The following is a 17,907-nucleotide window of genomic DNA, read 5'->3' as shown; positions in this document are numbered from 1 at the left end:
TTGGACATGGCAGCTAATATGCCAAATTGATGGGGAAAAGGGTATTACACCAGCGCAACAGGTTTACATCTGTGGTATGAGGTGGGGTTTGTAAAGCTGCTGATTCCAGCTGGTGAAAGTGGGAGGCCCAGATTCCTTGATCTCTGGCTGCCCAAACATGACCTATCAAACAGGGTGGGAAGCAGTGTGCTCAGCCTGCCAGCCACCCCTTCAGGTAGGCTTTTCTCTGTCTCACCTCTATAAAAGTGCCAGGATTCTACTTTGCATCACCCAAGTCTGTTAAAAAGGGGCTGAAACAAGCCCTCTAAGCAGCATGAGACTTTTTTTTTTTTTAATGTGATAAAAACCCATAAATATGTGTTTCTAACCACTGAAGACAGCAAGCTTTGGAGGGCTTAAATGGAAAAAGCTAGTTTAGATTGAGCCAATTCTGGGTATTGCCGCACATGTCAAATAGCACTTCACTTGACAAATGGTTCCAAAGAAATCTATGGGGCTATTCAGGGAATAAGGTGGTGTTTTGTACGAGTAAGGAGATTAAAATCTGGCCCTTGTTTTATTTTCAGAGAGATTTCAAACATGTGTTTGTTCTAATTTTCCCTTCCTTCTGGAATTGCTGGTATTCACTTGGCCCAGCTTTAGGGGCAGAGGGATGTGAAAAACAGCACCAGTACAAAAAAAAAGATAAATTGTCTAATATATGACCAAAATAGGGTTTTTTTCCCCCTGTAAAATATGCGGCATAAACAAATTCCATAATGATGCTATGTGTTATAAAAGTTTTATTGGCACTCATTTGGGATTACCCGCATAACTCGCTTGTGAGTTCACTACTCCTGGGTAATGCACTCATCCCAAATGCATGCTAAAAACCAGCTTATGCAAAAAGTCCTATTAGAGTTTAACAGAGATTGAACTAACAGTTTTTTTACAGAAGCCTCTTATAGTACAGGGGTTCACAGAAATTATAAAAATCTTAGTCTATAATAGGCAATGTTTTCATTGGGTTTATCCCAAACATCCCATATTAAATTCCGCAAGTTCTTAAGCAGTGACATGTAAAGCCACTCTGCACTTTTACATTTTTCCCCTCCCTATCTCTAACCACACCTTGGTGTCATATCATACACATGTGGCTGCACCCAGAGAGAACATGGTCCCTTGTGCTGGGTCAGTAAAAAGACATAGTATAAAAGAGTACTTGCTGTAGCAACTGTACTGTCTAAACTGAAGACAGGGAATGGGAAAAAACATTCCTATTTACAGACTGAGAACTGAGACATAATTTCCAGAAGGTCATACAGGAAGTCGCTGTTAGAGCTGGAATTAAAATCAAATTCCCCTGAGCACCAATCCAGCGCCTTAACAACAAATTCATCTTCCCCCAACGTCTGTGTTTTTCTTCATCTACTTCTTCATCTACTGTATTCCATGCTCATCCCTGTACCATTTAAACATCTCTCTTTTGTACTGCAAGTGATATGATTAATACCTGTCTTGACTTAAAGCATCACACATACAAACTGCACACCTGGACAAGCCAACTCATGAGGAGCATGAGTAAAGTTGTCAGGCCACGCGCTCAGTGGATCAAGAAGTGACAGTAAGTTTTGCACAATAACCGTTACCAATCAACCTCCTAAACTTAGTCTAAGGCAATTCCTTAGCCCCACAGAGAAAGTTGAAACAGAAACAGGAACAGAGCTGATGATGACTTGGCAGAGTTAAGCTGATTTTCTTCAGTTTTCTTTCCGACTTTCCCCTGCTTTCTTCTCTAAACATCTTCTGACTCATGAAGATCCATGTGAAGATTACACAGGCAACAGTCTTACCTCCTGCATTGCCACATTCAACCCGAAATAAGATCACCACCCAGAAAAGTTCCTCTGGACACTTCTATGCCTCCAGCTACATGTCCTGCTTGGACAGAATTAGGGACGATTTGAGTAATTAAACTAAGATTCCTTCTTTTTTTTTTTTTACGAAAGAAATGCAAAGAGGGCATGAAGACATCCAAAATACTTAATATTTTTTCTCTAAGCAAATATTTCCTCTCAATTTTCAGGACAACACTGTGAAAATTCCTGACAAACTTCAGGCAATGTTTTACAGACAATATTTTGCTATTAATTCACATAAGAGAGAATGCTAAAACTTGGTATGAATAAAGGTTAACCCTTAAAAGAAGCATCCAATTTGCCATCATAGCAAAAAGGTGAGATTAAGAAAATGCTTTGGTGAATTGCTAGGCATATTGAATATTAATGCAGCAGGGTTATTTCCAAGGAAGGTGGAAATACTAAATAAGGAAGAACACATTGTCCTTCTCTTTTTCAGAATTATTTCCTACCTAAAGATAGACATACCGCTTGACTTTCAATCACTTCAGAGCAAGAAACTTTCTCTGAATTCCAAAGAATGTACGTGCTATTACCAACCTCAGCAGTGTCTAATAAAAAAGCACTTAAGCACAAACTGTACTTAATTTATACGATGTGTAGCTATAAGTTATCAATCCCAGAATCCTGTGCAGGAATTAAATATTCGGTTTTTCTTTACTGATTCAAGTAGGATTTTTATCCCTCAATTGTGCAAGCTTGACAGTGGGGGAGAACGAATCAAGTCAACCCTCCAGCAAGAAACTCTGTATAATGGTGGGTGCTGGGAATAGGAGAGATGCAAGTCTGCTCAGGGAAATCGGACAGGTAGAAAGTTTACAGATTTTCAGAACATTCTCAGTTGTCAATCCAGGAAAAACCATGTAATCTGTTTTCATTGAACCCATTGGTAAAGCTATCAAATTGCTGAAAAAAAAAGCCTTTTTATTTTTTTCCAGTACATTGCTGAAATGCGTTACAGCAGGAGTGGAAAGTGCCTGAATCAACAGAATAGATCAGATGTGCGGATAAATACTAAGCAGAAAACTATAGGAAGGACAAACACACATATTCTGGTTAGAATATATTAAAAAAGAAATGTCAGAGGACCAGTCAGTCTGGGGAAGGGGTTGGAAAGAAGGAAGGTAATAAAGCAATAATCTCAGACGCAGCCCTGGAATTACCCAAAGTCTGCAGTGCTCTGTAGGGATTTTAAAGAGCACATTTAGAAAATTTGTTAGGAATTAGGAGAGCAGGGTCAATAAAGTTAAACTCTGTCAATAATCACTCTGTAATATGTACAAGGATCTTCCACCAGAGTGCCTGAGGGCTAGCCCTGAACTTAGAACCGAACTTTTCAAATTTAAAAAGGCCCGTTTATTGCAGCAAGTCATTTGAAAATATCTTAATATGGAAAAAGGCCTAAAAATAGAGCTGTTTTTTTAACACTCAGGACTGACCCGCCCCCCCTCCCCCCCCGCCCCGAGAGTGTCTATGAACCATACTTTGCCAAAAGGAATATTTAATGAGAAGTTTTTAAGTCTTTAGCCCAGCCATAACAGCACCTCACGTGACTGCAGGGATTTGGGAGGCCGGAGCAGGCCACACACGGAGTGACCAGGTCATCAAAACACACGAGGGCCCAACTCTGCACTCGGCTTGCCAGAGGCTGCTGAGACCAGCACCCACGTGGCGGCCAGGGAAGGAGAAGAAATCGGCCTCTCCCACGCCTGGCCATCTTCACGCCTCTGAAGAATTAGGGCCGTGTCTCCAGTGCGTCACGGCGTGCTGTAGGGGATTTCAGCCTCGCGTTGAGCAAACGGTGCGAGCGCAGAGGCAGCACGGCGCTTCGCCCCGCTGAGTCGAGGGTTGCACGGCCGCGGCAATGCCACAGCAGCAATGCCGGAGGCTGCTGCGGGCCGAGTGGCCGTGCCAGGTCCTCAGCGCGGGCTTGGGGAGCTCTACCGCAGGGTGACACCGCAGCCATCCCCGCACTCTCAGCCTCGTGCACACTTTTCAACATCAGCCCAGCTTCAGAGGCTCAGGCACGGCCTTAGGGATGTCTTCGCACATGGCCTTCGGGAGGAGAAGGGCTACAAAAATTCATTGCAAGCTCGTGTTTTACTTCAGTATTTACATAAAGCGTGTGTTCAAAGTTAAAAAACCCTCCACTCTCTCTTCTATAATTCAGAACATTGTGGTAGTACAGGATGCTATTAATGCTGAGTTGCTACAGATACCGACTGCCTGAGACAACAGCCACTTGAAGTGTTTCACTCCCGGTGAAAATATCTGAGGTGAAGGATGGGAGTTGTGTGTTACACAACATCAAAGAGCAGAATAACAAGTAATTTTTGTTTTAAGAGAACTACCTAAATTGTGGATGTTTTTAAGAGGGCTGTCTAGGCCCTAGAACTGAATCTTGCTCTTTTTTCTCAGTTGATGTTCCAACAGTCTTGTTTATTGTTACATGGCTCTTTGATGCTAATGTTATGTTACCAGAAAAGAGAAAATGCCCAGAAGTACTTGCTAAACGTGGTTCTTAAAAAGGACCTTCATGTCCTTCAGATGAATGACTCTAGTAACTTCACTGAGATAGCTTTTATGACTAAGCATACTGGGATCCTGCTCCACTGTTAACTCACTCGATTTATCCAGCAACACAGTAAGGCAAATGAATCCACCACAGATCATATTTGTAGTGACTCATGGGTGTCACATATGAAAATGTGCACTTAATTTCAAAAATTTCAGCTTGAAGTTAACTGCTCATTTCCAGTCAGAATATCTCACAAAGATGCACTTTGTCACCCCTCATACCAACCAGAGTTTTGCTGCTGCTTTTTAAATGGCCTTCAGGAACTCAGTCCTAAAGGCAGTCGCCACTGAAGTCCTAACCTGATGAGGCATAAGACCACACGCACATGAGATTAAAACCCAGAGTTGGCAACACAGCACACTTGGGTCTACCCGCACCCCTCCTCTTTCTTCAGCAGGAAATTTTGTTTCAGCACAATTTGAGGATTTTGTCAAGACAGCCCCACCAAGTCTTCTACAGGTGCATGCCCACGAGTGCCAAAACACATCAGCACCATCTGGACTGAACTGAATGTACTTGGGAACTGCTGCAGTACTCTGAAGGCTGTCCTGGGCAGGCACGGCAAATCCCAGTGCACAGTAAGAAAATGTGCACGTGTTTCTGCATGGGAAACATGACAGGTTTGTGACAAACCCACTGAACGCTGCTCACAGACTCTGTGGGTCTGGGTGCTCACGAGTGCTGAACAATCTGCAGTCAAAAACCTCGAATGTTTAATTCTGCATCCCTGCTTCATTCTGCTTACTTATGCTTTCCAAAACTCAGTGAAATCAACTGCAGTTTGAGGAGTATTAAGACTAAATATTTTTTTTCTGAGTACAAGCTCTAGAGCTGTAAATTATTAATAATAATAATGGGGAAAATCTGTCATGTATAAACAGTATATATAAACAGTAACAACCACTTATATTTGTTAATCTGAGAATTTCTTTTCTCTGATTCTCTTTCATAAACAAAATTTTTTTTCACCAGGCAGTATTCATTATGTTCATCCTTGGTGTAGTTACAAGGCAAAAAATGTGGATTATTGACGAAATAGATCATAATGGCTCTTTCCAAGCCATTATCATTTATCATTTAAATGTGTATTCAATGAGCTTTAATCTGCAAATTTGTCACGATTGGGAGCCATTATGATTTAACAGATTCATTGTGTTTGCTTTATTCTTTTTTTAAAACGATGCATGGTGCGGGTTCTGTAGACTACATGTGAAGTAATTTTGCCTATCAGAATGGACAAAAACTCACTACAGATGACAACAGCTGTTTATTAAAGCCTTCACTCTTTAAAAACACAACAATGCTGAAACAACATGTCATTAAACTAATAAACGAGTCCTGCAAAATCTTTATAACCAGGCATATTGTTCTTTCTTCTGAAAAGTCTTGATCTCCCATTACTTCTAAGAACAGTGGCATGACCAGTCATATCTAAGATTTCAACTACGTAAATTTTCTCCAATCCCCCAAATAGGTACTTTTTCTACTGGTTGAAACAAAGCAAACAAAATCAATGAATGCTCTCTCACTGGCATTAATCAGTCTGAGCTGTGTACCGTGTATTACCAAGGATCCAACCAATATCAATCCTTGTGTAGATTTTTAATTCACAGGAGTCAATTAATAATAAGAAGAATAGAATGTGACACTTTGGCTAAAGCAGAATAGCATAGAAAGTTCTGGATTTTGGAGAAGGAAGGTGATACTGGATTTTTAGCTCAGTGTTTGCGTAGCTGCACAATTTACAAAAACTGCAAGAAATGTCAGCAATTGGCAATACATGAGCTTTTACTGGGTTTTGGCTATGGCAGATTAATTCCATATCCAGTTCGTATATAATTCACTTAACACCTTTTCTTATTCAAGTTTTGCAATTTCCTGAATAAAATCCCTCTGCGAGCGAGCTGCACACTATCTGAGCAAAGTCCCCCTGTAGTCACCAGGAGCATTGCTGTTTGCTTTGAAAGAAGACATGGTGGGTGAATGCAGAAAAGCTTATCAACCCAGAATTCAGCTCATCCTCTGGTTGTGATCTCCCTTTCCTTCTCGCTATTATCCATGAACACTGCATAGTGGGAAGGCTCCTCAGCCAGGCATGAGGCAAGATGCCAATACGAGATCAGAACTGTTCATACTGTGGCATTCATACCTCATGCCTTTCTGTTTTGCAGCAGGCGGCTCTGAACTGGTTTGGGGTGGGGAGATGGAGGCAAACGATATGCACATGTGATTGACAGCTGTGCCAACAGTAGTTGGAAACTGTGGCCTCGAAAATGGTTATAAGACATTGTGCTCCTCCTGGGTAAGCAGCCTACAGGCCTGCTGCGGTGGGGCTGCCCTGGAGCAGCTGAAAACTCACCAAGCCACCGCAGGGCTCGGGAGCGAGGTAGCTCTGCGTGCCCCGGGAGGTGGGCTCCAGCCACCCCTCAGGCCATGCCTGCAGGCTGCTACAAGGAATGACAGTGCTGAAGGCTCTTCTCATTATACATCACAATATTGTAATTCCACAGAAAGCTAGCGGATAGCTGTAGTACGGCTGCATGAAACTGCAGCACTCTGCCCACGTGAGGTGCATGTGGGCACTCTCATGCCACCCTGAAGCATTGTTTGCCTCATATTCACATATTAATGAATTATTCATGGATTTTCTGAGGACGGCTGACTTTTGCCTTAAACACAAATATTTCCAAGCATTAAAAGATATGCATCTGAAAATAAAAAATGAATCATCTATTGGGCTTAACACAAAATAATCTCACATAAAAGGAAGTATTTTTTTAACAGCACATATCTGCTTTATAGCACTGGTCTCTTAACTTAGTGCTTATGAGTTAGGGAAACAACCCCTTGGTGGATTACTTTTCATAGTTTGCTCAGTAATGTGTTTACAAAGCCATTGTTACAACTAGATGCTTATATATTTTGATATACAGCGTGCACTACAAGAGTGCATCTTCAGAGATTTCATGCTTATTTAAAAAACCTATTTAAATGTTTCTTTACCTTCCCTCCCAGCAAAACACAAGTTTATTGCCAGATACTCCAGGGCTCCATAGTCCAGCCTGACAGTAATTAAGGCAGAATTAGCAGTGCTTTGCAGGAAATGGTAACAGTGGCAAGTGTACAACACGACGGACCGAATTCATCTCTGACAGCAGCTCCTCTGAAATAACTAGCTTTCTCTAGGAATTAATTCGTCACTTGAAATTTCAAATAATGGCCTCTATTTTTAACTGTCTGACATTACTGAGGCACATAACTTGGAGCCTGAGAAATGTTAAGTGGATTTTGTTTTCCTTTGTTAGAAAACTGCTCATCTACTCACCCACTTTCTAAAGTATATCAAGTCAACAGCCCACTCCAGAAATCAGTGTTTTGTTAAGATGATACAATGCATTATTTCAACACAACCTGTGCTTGCTTAATGCTTACCTGCCCTTGATAACGGACAGTACCAGCAATAAACATTATCTCTAAACCATGAAGCGAATGATACAAAACACGTTACCCAAAATTTTGTGTTTGTGAACATCTGTAATATTTCCTCTGATCCTATAATTACACAACACACCAATACATAACAAATCCAATACCTTCGTAGTCCAGTCTAAAGAAAACTAAAGGAAGTATTTTTCTGTGCACGCTTCCTACTTGAGCTCAGACTCCAGACACGGTCTTAGGATTTTGCAGTAAGTTTGGACACCAAGCTTTGACAAAACGATCTCTTCCAAAAATTTAATGCCATCTACCTACAGCTGTTAAACTTTCATCTAGCTTTATATAGTACCTACAATTCAATCTGATTCTGCAGCTGTTATCTAGCTGTACAGAGCATCTAATCCAATTCAACGGTACCTATTTGTCCATTAAGAAACCTCCTTTATCTGATATGTAAGACCTATACATTTTTATGATTTTTATTTTATTTGTGTGAAGAAGACAGCAATCCCAACAGGACTTTAGACAGAGGGGCTAGTGGCTGTTAGAAGGCAGCACCCCTCTGTGTGATGGGGGATTGTTCTGGTCCTTCCTTCCCTTGGGACGGGGAGCAGAGCCCTCAGAGCATCCTCAGGACCCTCAGGTGTTTGGGGAAAGCCACAGGTTAACATGAGACAGTGCTGCAGCCTGATCTTCAAGGTTATTTGGTTTGGGGATCGGGGGATTCCTGGATAAAGTGGAAAAGAGAGGAAATCCTTTATGTGACCCTCAGCACCTTCATCCTTCAGGTTGCAACTGCATTCTGCTCTCCGTGGGGGAAACAACAACTTAACCTCCTTTAGCAATGAAGCACTTGCACTATTATCTCCCTCTGACACTGTTGCATTGATTAGATTGGAAAATGAGTAACTTTTATCACACTTGATCTGTAATAGCACTATCTAGCTTACGTTTATCCCTTTACATCTACAGAGCAGGTAATTGCATGGATCCTGGGAGTTAGATACGACACTGATGTCTCTTTTGGTCCTGGATGTCAGGTTAAAGGAGAAGAATATAGAAAGTTAACCTGTGATTTAACACTGGCCGTGTCTGGCTCTTGCTACCAGTCTGGTCTGGGTGATTTAGATCTTTGCGAGTGCACGTCTGGCTCCCTTCTCACCATACAGGTTCGCTTGCTGCCACCCCAGAGACTGTGCTTGATTCTTCAGCATGTGCTTTACTTTGAATCGCAACAGATTTTTGCCTGAAAAAATCAAGATGGTTTTCTGGTTTTGGGTTTTGTTTTTTTTCCATTTCTCTCTTCCTTTTTTTTTTTGTTTTTAAGTACAGGGAAAGGCAGATTATTTCAATTAAGAGCCTGTCACTGACAATTGTAAGCAATCTTTCTTCAGTTCGGTGCAGCAGTTGCAGTTTTAAGTTTCTCCCTGCTTCTGTCAGGATCTAATTTTCAAGGCCCCGTTGCCATGGCAGCAAGTTGGAATTTTAATCCAGTACTAAAGGTCAAGACAGGTCACCAGTTTCAGTTCCTCTTCAATCTCCCCATAAAGAGCCACAAAAAGAAGCTGAGATAAAGGTCTGACCTAACAAAAAATTCCAGTCTAGCACACAGCCAGACTCGAAGCTATATGATTTGTATAGGCTTTTAAATTTGTCTGGAACTATTGAAATTCATGCTAAACCAAATATGGGCAGCACTGACGCGTATTCCTCTCTCTCTGCAGAAAAGCACATATATGTCCTTAAAACACAGTTACGTGCATGTAACTTATCAGGGATAATGCAAAAGCAAATACTTCAGTAGAGTCTAACAGGTAGATAGCTGTGAAAGCAATCCCCTCATTACTGGAGATACTACATTTGCAGATTCAGATAAGCTTGACAGCTGCATTTAAGTCTTTCTTGTCAATATGAGGTAGATGAGTCAACATCTTTCTTTCAAAACCTGTAAAGATCTTTTTGTGAAGCATTTTGACTAAACCAGACTTTCCAGCAAGGGACAATTTCCTGAAAGCTAAGCTACCTTCACGTTTTGTTTACTATTTTTATCTTGAAGGATAAAAATCTCCCATGGAAATTAGGACATAACTTTTTATTTGCCAATTTTCTAGGCCCCCTCCTGTGTTTTCCATAACATGGATTTTAATTAATCAATTGGATTGCACCTACTGGAGTAATACTACAGACGTCTCCCTCCTCCTCCAGGGCTACATAATTTTTTTTGGAAAGCTGTCATTACAGCATTAGGAAAGTCTCAAAATGCGTTTTTCCGAGATACACGGACACAAGTGAGGGAAGCAGTTCTTCCTCCAGGAAAATAGAACAGTAATTAGCCCAGCAGTGGGGAATATTTTCTTTTTTCACTGTTTGGGAGGATCTATTTGTAAGGTAAAGCTATTCTGAATCTGTGGCTCCAAGGGCTAGCCAAGACAGAGGATAATGCAGTGAGCGTGGCCTAGCCCCATGGGGTGTTGTGAGAACTTTACTTCATAAAAAATAAGCCCTCTGGCCAGAAAATTGATAGGCTTTGGGGCCCTGCTGAGCCCTCAGCCCAAAGGATAACGGTAGCAATATAAGTTCCTCTGGATGGAGAGTATAAAGCTGAGAAAAATGTGGTGGATTATTTGGGTTGTCAGACGGATTCAGAGGAAAGATGCAAAGGATTAAGTTGTGATATTAGGAAAAGTGGCTGTTAGTCTTACCTAGGATATTTAGGACACAAATTGGGAGTTTGAAGCCTGCTCTGGTATTACAAATGCCAAGCTTCCTGGCAAAATCCATTCTTCTTTCAAGCTTATCACCCATTTCCGATTATGACTATTTTGCAGCATGGCGCAGATGAACCTGGGTGACAATTTTTTCCGTTTGTCTCAGGCTACTGAAGCCTACAAAACCAGTAAGATATGACAGCACGAATGAAAGGGACTAGAGCAAAGAGCATCAGGACGGAAGAGTCAGAGAGAAATGGTTTGGCTCTGAACCTGAAATTTACTGACAGGTCAGAATTAAGACACAAGGGAGCAGGGTGAGGTCCAAATTATGGTGGCCAGAAAGCCAAGTAAGAAGTTAGTTTATTTGCCTTGTATCAGTAAGCGTGCAGCTCACAAAACAAATGGGTGGGAGAGGTACTGAGTGTGGTGGCTTCCTCTGCTCTACCCCGATTTACATTTTCAGATTTACCGAGTACATTTGTTTTTCAAAATGAATATTTGAAGTTGCACTGTAGTTCGGAAGTGATGCCATCCCACAGAAATGTAAATTGGGAGGTCGGTCTGAGACTGGCCTTAAGCCATGAAGGCACAACATATGCTGCTGCTTGTGGAAAAGGCTCTTTAAATACAGGGAAACCTGTGGCAGATTTGCAGTCTAACCACCAAAATGGGAATTGATATGTAGTGGACAAGGAAACACATCCCGAATCCAAACATGTTAATGTGTGTTGCTTACCTGTCTCTATTAATACTGACACTTCAACGGTTGCAGTTCAGTGGTTGCATACATTTGGCAGTGATGCAGTAGTGCATCCTACTTGAGAACAAAATAGTTCAACTGCTACTCGTTAGTCAGGGCAAATAAATGCTGAATTTTTAATAGGGGGGGTTATACAGTATCAGAAGAATCTCAAATGGTTCAGTGCTCACTTCAGTTGCAATCAGCAACGCTGGCAAGAATGCAGTTGGTTAGCTTGTTTCAGGCATTATTAAAGGCAGTAATTACGTAAGTCTCTGCTAGTCAAGAAAAATTATTCAACATTGATCAGCAAACTATAAGAGAATTAATTTAATTCTGTTCCCACAATCTTTTAAACTGATTTATAAATATGTCAGGAGAAAGAGATCATGGAGAATAATGTATTGGGAAATAACTTTATTTTGACAGGGAGGTTAAACTGTATGTGAGCCAGCTGAATAATGAAAACAAATTAAAAGTCTAATTTAGAAATTATTTTGAATAATGGGCTTATCTTCAAGGATACAGGGCTTTTAATTATGACACTGGATTTTAATGTATTTCACAGCAGCTGAAATATTTTGCAAGTTTTCTTCTACAGGCAACTGTCCATAGGAAATGCTTGTATGTTTTAGTCCCAATTACTTAGTAGTTTACTCAAAGGAAAAAGCCTGCGGCAGTGAGGAACAAAATGATACAATCTTGACTGACTATCATTGCTCCAAACTCAAGAACTTGCGAGGCAAAAGGACGCAAACCAAACTTTGAACTGACAAAACAAAACAGTAAATATGAAAGATAAATGACACCTTATCAAAACAGACCCTTCTATTTTCATTTGCTATTTGTCCCTTTAATATGGTGCACTGGAGCTCTCTAAAGATTAATGGAGTTGCAATTACATGCCACTGTTGTTTCACTTATCATAATTTGTACAAGGCAGTGTAAGTCCCTTGCATTCATGACTTCCCAGTTTACCCAGAGGGAATATCTTTGGAACTTTCTACTTCTAACAAACACAGAGTACTTAGCCTAATGATTAAAGCTTGCCACACTCACTAAGTGAAAATGAACGTATGCTATAAAAGAAAGCAGGCTATCAGCACTGTGGAATCAATTGACACTGTTAGATTTTAATATGATGGATTTAAAACTGCAATTAGAAATATTAAAATTTCAGCTTCTTCAGTGTATTACACCTGGGCTGGATTGTGACTGGAAGCCAGATATATAGAGTTGGATACATAAATAGAAACATTCTTCCTATTCCAGTTGGAGGTGAATTTTACATTTTTGGTTCATGTGATTGGACTGGAAATGATGCATCAACATTGAATGAATCCCAATTTTTTAAAACTGATTCCTTTCAAGATTAAGAATTCATCAGTGCTTCTTGATTCGAACGTTCTGAATAACAACATTACTTGTTGTCGCATTATCCAATATACAATCCTCGGTGTAAAATCCTCTTGATGTCTGATTACTCTTCATAAGGACCGCATGCTGGTTCATTTCAAACCGTGAATTACCTTTAATTCATAGCTTGAACATGCTGCCAAATTTTGTTTTCCATGTTCCCAGGTGGCTGTCCCTGACACAGTGGAGAACTTCCAAAAAGCCATTAGATACTTATGAAAAGTAGGTAGATGTCAAGAAGCACATTTCCATTTTCAAACAGGCTTCCATCAAGTATTATGATAATCTTTGGGATAAGAAAAGTACTGGTATTTACTGAAATTTTTTTAGAACTGTGAAGCAAAATCCCTGCCCAACTGAAACCAGTGGTGAGCCCCCTTTGAAAAATCCTTGCTGAAATATCACAAAGAGTTTCAAGCTGCTTGTTCTGGTTTTGAGCCCTCTGTATTTAGCTGTTCTGTAGCCCCCACAGGTTGTGTATCATTAAGTATGATGAATAACGAAAACTCTATAAAGATAAAATAAGCTGTTTTTGACTGATCCATTAAAATCTGCTGCTCTAAGTTTTTAAATGGTTTCCGGTAGTTCACTGAGCCCATGAGAAGGGCCTTTTAATACTGTATTAATACAGTAAGTATAGGAAGTAATTTTATGACAGGGGAAGAATACCATTATGATTACATTCTTCTTTTTAGCTAGGCTTTTATGGAAACTACCCAAGACTACTCTGCAGTATGATTTCGAAACACAGGATGTGCTTGATTAAAAAGATTCTGGGTAGTTTCCAACTGGACAGAAGCCAAATGCTAACAACCAAATCAGAACAAAAGGATTGGATGTTTGAGGATGACAGACTTGCAGTGGTAATTATATAACAGAAACATAAGTCGTGAGCTGAGTTCGTACCCTCAAAATCATGGAAGTTGACAGAAAATCCTTCTCAGTGCAACTGGTTGCACCTTATCTGTTCCTGCCTACTATGCTTCTAATAAACTAATCAGAGTAGACTGGCTGCAATCTGACTGCACAATACCCAATGGAGATTTACAGCGAGTTTGGAATTTAAAAAAACAGGGAAGCCAAGTGCTGTATTTTTGCATAGCCTGATTTCAGCTATAAAAGTTCACCATGGTATACACACACATGCACACATTAGTGTTCATCATTTCAAGATTTTTGAGTAGAAACTAGGATCTGAGGTTAGTTACACGTACATGTGCTCATGTGCATGTGCAGAATTTAGACACAATCCCAGCTACTCTACCTTCTATTTTACATGCTGCAGAGCACTGGGGATTGGGTTACTCCAGCATGTGGATGTAATAAAGTACATTGAAATACTACAAAATGGATGAAATTCGTATTTCAGAAAGCTTTACTTAGGCAAGAAGTCATGCATCTCGCATCACCCTACAAACACAAGACATTGGTCAATTAATCTATCTTGTGGTATGTTGCCTCCATTCTTCTGCCTAGAAGCATGTTCCTGAAAGGTTATCTTGCAAAGCTCACACATCCCTTTGGTCTGATCTTCCATGATGCCAATGTGTCTACACCTGAATTCTGTAACGACACACAGGCAGCCTGGCTGCTGGAGCAGAATACAGCATCATGAAGATAAAGTATCTTTGTTCTGCACACATCGCTCAACCAGTCATGGTGTAACTCAGCGATATGATCACTGCAAGCACATTACTACCAAATCCTATGGATTTCTAACAAAGCCAATGGAATCTATAACACTATCGCTAGGACAAATGTAAGTGGAAAATATAACTGAATTTTCACTTGAATTGCTCATAAACTTAAAAAAGTTGGGGAATATCTAGAAACAAGTCCAGCTTAAAAGGTCTCTAACAAAACATATAGATGAACAAACCCAAATTCAGTCATATTTGATCAAACTGAAATACAGAGAACAGATCCCAGTGACAAAATATATAAGGAATTGGTGGGGGATAGAGTTTTGTAGTCAGTAAGATCATGCTGTATGGTTGATGGTGTAGCCACAAATGTTGCTGGGGACAAGTTTGACTGTAAGTTCACTCATACACTCCAGTATCCTTAAAACCGACCAATGTTAGAAAGATTAAATACTTCTTAATACAACTGCAATCTGATGAATACTACATTACTAAAATACACAATGACTACAGGAGCTGTCAATCTATCAGGCGTTATTTGGATCACGCTATCCAGCTCTACTTGATACCATTACGTTTTTCTGCCTCACTCTCTGCTTTAATTTTATTATGTCCTTGAGTACTGTAATTCCCAGGTAAAGTGGTGGTAGCTGCACACGCAGATCTAAAGAAACAAATTGGCCTCGTAATACCAAGTCTCACAGTGGACTGCCTTCTAACCTCCCAAAGCCCTATGGAAATTCTTAGAAGCTGCCTTAACAATTTTTCTGCAGTAAAAGAGAAAAAGTGATAGTAATGGGTTAGCTGATCTTCATTTGGAAGCTAAAAATAAAAGTAGCTTTATTGCAGCTCTGATCTCTCATGTGTAAAATCTATCACCTACCATAAGAAGGCAGTTCATTGCAGCAGAAATCTGATTGATAGTACTGGAACTTTAGATCAAGCAGCAGAACAGAGAGCAACTGGTTCATAAAATGTACTCAGTGTCTTCAGGTTTTATATCAGGCTTCCTATAGAGAGCTTTGGTCCCATTAAATGCACTATATACCACTGAGCTCTGAAGCACTGTTCTTTTGAAATTCAGCTTATAACTATAAACCATGATTGACAAGTCTATTACTGTTGGTTACAAACTATTGAAATATTGTATTTTATGGTATACTCACTAAAATATTTTTCACAGTGGAATCCAAATACACTTGCTTTAGGAGAAAAATCATTTTAAGATGTAATAATATTTTTTTGCCTTTTTTTTTTTTTACTACAGAATGTGCTTGATGTTAGGTTTGGATCACTTAGATGTTCTGAAACATGACTGTACCCATTCTGTTACTAAGAACTGTGGGTATAGTTGGCTAGATTCTTTAAAAAACCCAAGCCATTAGTGGAAATCAAATAGCAAAGGGCAAAAACTAATTTGTTACTAAGTTTCACAAATAAATGCTGTTCATGCAAATTAACCTATTTATCATTAGCATTCCTGTCCAGTTCTCATTCAATCTGAAGAAGAAACTATTTCATTTTAAAATTCAATTAGTCATTTAACCATAATCAACAAACTTTATTTGAATGAGTCCTTCCCTGACTGGAGTTTATGAGTAAAGAACTGGACCATCAGAGCCTGGTGGATTCGGCACCCACACCTAGTCTAGTCCTGCATCTCTTATGTGGTCACAGACAAATCACTGACCTCCGACAAGTCCTTTCCTATACATAAACTTGCACTAAGAATCGCTGTATTTAAATTAATTTTAAAATAGGTTTTAAAAACCTGTGTAGGTATCTCTGCATTGATTTTTCTTCCCCTATAGGGATTTACTTGAAATTGTATCCTTCATAGATTAAGGGGAACCACCAGAATAATTTTGAATTCATTTTAAATGAACATATTGTATTTACAGAAATGTCAGTTAAGCTAGTGCAGTTCTGCATTCCGTAGCTTAAAACACTTGAACAGTAAAAAAAAAAAAGCCGCTCTGAACTGAAATCAGACCCACACATTTTCATAAGTGTAAAACCAACAACCTACTTTTCAAAGTTATTATTCAATTCCTATTTGTTAATTACTTTGAGATCCTGGGGTAAAAGTAAAAAAACAGTTCAGTCTCAACTCACAGCTACATTATTGCAGCCTTACACCAGGGAAGCACCAAAGAAACATGGTTTAACACAATTGAGAATTAGCTCTTCCACAACCTTCAACTGCCACATTTATAGATCATCTGTGATTTTCAGCTGTTTCAAAGTGTACGAAACTCAAGACCAGCTTCTCAACACTAGCTAGTGGAATCATTCTGTATGATGTGTTTTACTCTCTCTCACAGTATGAATGTTAAAATTCCTGCCTCATCTGTTCATTGGGTTGCATTTTCTATTGTAAGAGGCTTAGTATCTGATGAGAGAAGCATAAAAGTGATTTAATTTTGGCAAGCTGTACAACTAAAATCAGCATTATTTCTGCTTAATAAACTCATCTTTCACACATACCTCTGTTAGCTAATGCTTAAAAAGAAGAAACAGTAATAAGCACTGAAAACATAAAACTGGTTTATGGCTAATTTTTAAGGACTACTGAGAACACCTGAACACCAGGGCAAGATTATGAGCAGAGCTAGATTTTAGTTACCTTTAGAGAAATAAGCTCGTTCTTTATGATAAATTTAAAATGAGATTTAAAGCTGGAAATAATAATACTTACGACTTTTGTGGCACTGACTTAGTTGCAACTTTCCCTGCTGGATCACTCCACTCTGCAAACAAAGGAAACACATTTTCAAATGTCAAAAGATTACTGTAGAATTAAAATGCACCCAAAGCTGTCAGCCCATCTAATTATACTTGGTTTCACAACATGCCACAATGCATAACATGTAATAAAAAAAATGGAACTGATCTGCTTTAGCACCATAGAAATTAATTTTTTAGCCTCTGTTTTAATGATGTTAAGTGGGGAAAAAATAATACCCAACCCTGACTTAGGACTAGGATAATGAAGACCTACTTTGTACATTGTATCCTGAGGTCAGATGTTGGGAGTCCTACAAAGAAGAACACACAAAACGTCAGCATTAGTTAAATAAGATGAAGAAGGTAAAATATATCTTAGCTTCCTAGATTAAGGGCACTGGCATTACACAAACAGGGCAGGAGATGGTACAGGGAAAGGATCATGTGATTTTTAAGGCATCACCAGTGACATTAGTTTAAAAAAACATTAACTGTGGAGACAGCTCACCACTGGGACACCCTTTCACAGCTCAGACAAGAGCTTGTCCTCAGCTGCTGTAAATCTACATGCTCCCTTTGTGGAGACACGATGCAGATTTATACCCACAGTGGTCCTAGCCTTTTCCAGGCTTGGCCACGGATGGGTGTATGAGCCATCTATGATGTACAATTTAGACCACAGCATGAATGTCACTATGCATTAAATTCAGCACCGCTGCCTTGCCTTTTTTGATCTCACTACTTGGAAATACAGTAA

General features: G+C 39.7%; 1 protein-coding gene across 4 annotated transcripts in view; it reads right to left on the bottom strand.

The window, feature by feature from the left end:
• AFF2 (ALF transcription elongation factor 2) overlaps positions 1-17,907 on the bottom strand; it is a 341,788-nt gene that overhangs the window by 112,454 nt on the left and 211,427 nt on the right. For all 4 annotated transcript variants that reach the window (XM_064463179.1, XM_064463180.1, XM_064463177.1 and 1 more), the window contains exons 6-7: positions 17,425-17,461; positions 17,122-17,173 (exon numbers count right to left, since the gene is read on the bottom strand). In XM_064463179.1, coding sequence (XP_064319249.1) covers positions 17,122-17,173; positions 17,425-17,461 — 89 coding nt within the window. The remainder of the gene's footprint in view (positions 1-17,121; positions 17,174-17,424; positions 17,462-17,907) is intronic.

This window comes from Phalacrocorax carbo, chromosome 11 (assembly GCF_963921805.1).
Source record: "Phalacrocorax carbo chromosome 11, bPhaCar2.1, whole genome shotgun sequence".
Classification (NCBI taxonomy): Eukaryota; Metazoa; Chordata; class Aves; order Suliformes; family Phalacrocoracidae; genus Phalacrocorax; species Phalacrocorax carbo.
This window is presented reverse-complemented; position numbering and strand designations above follow the sequence as displayed.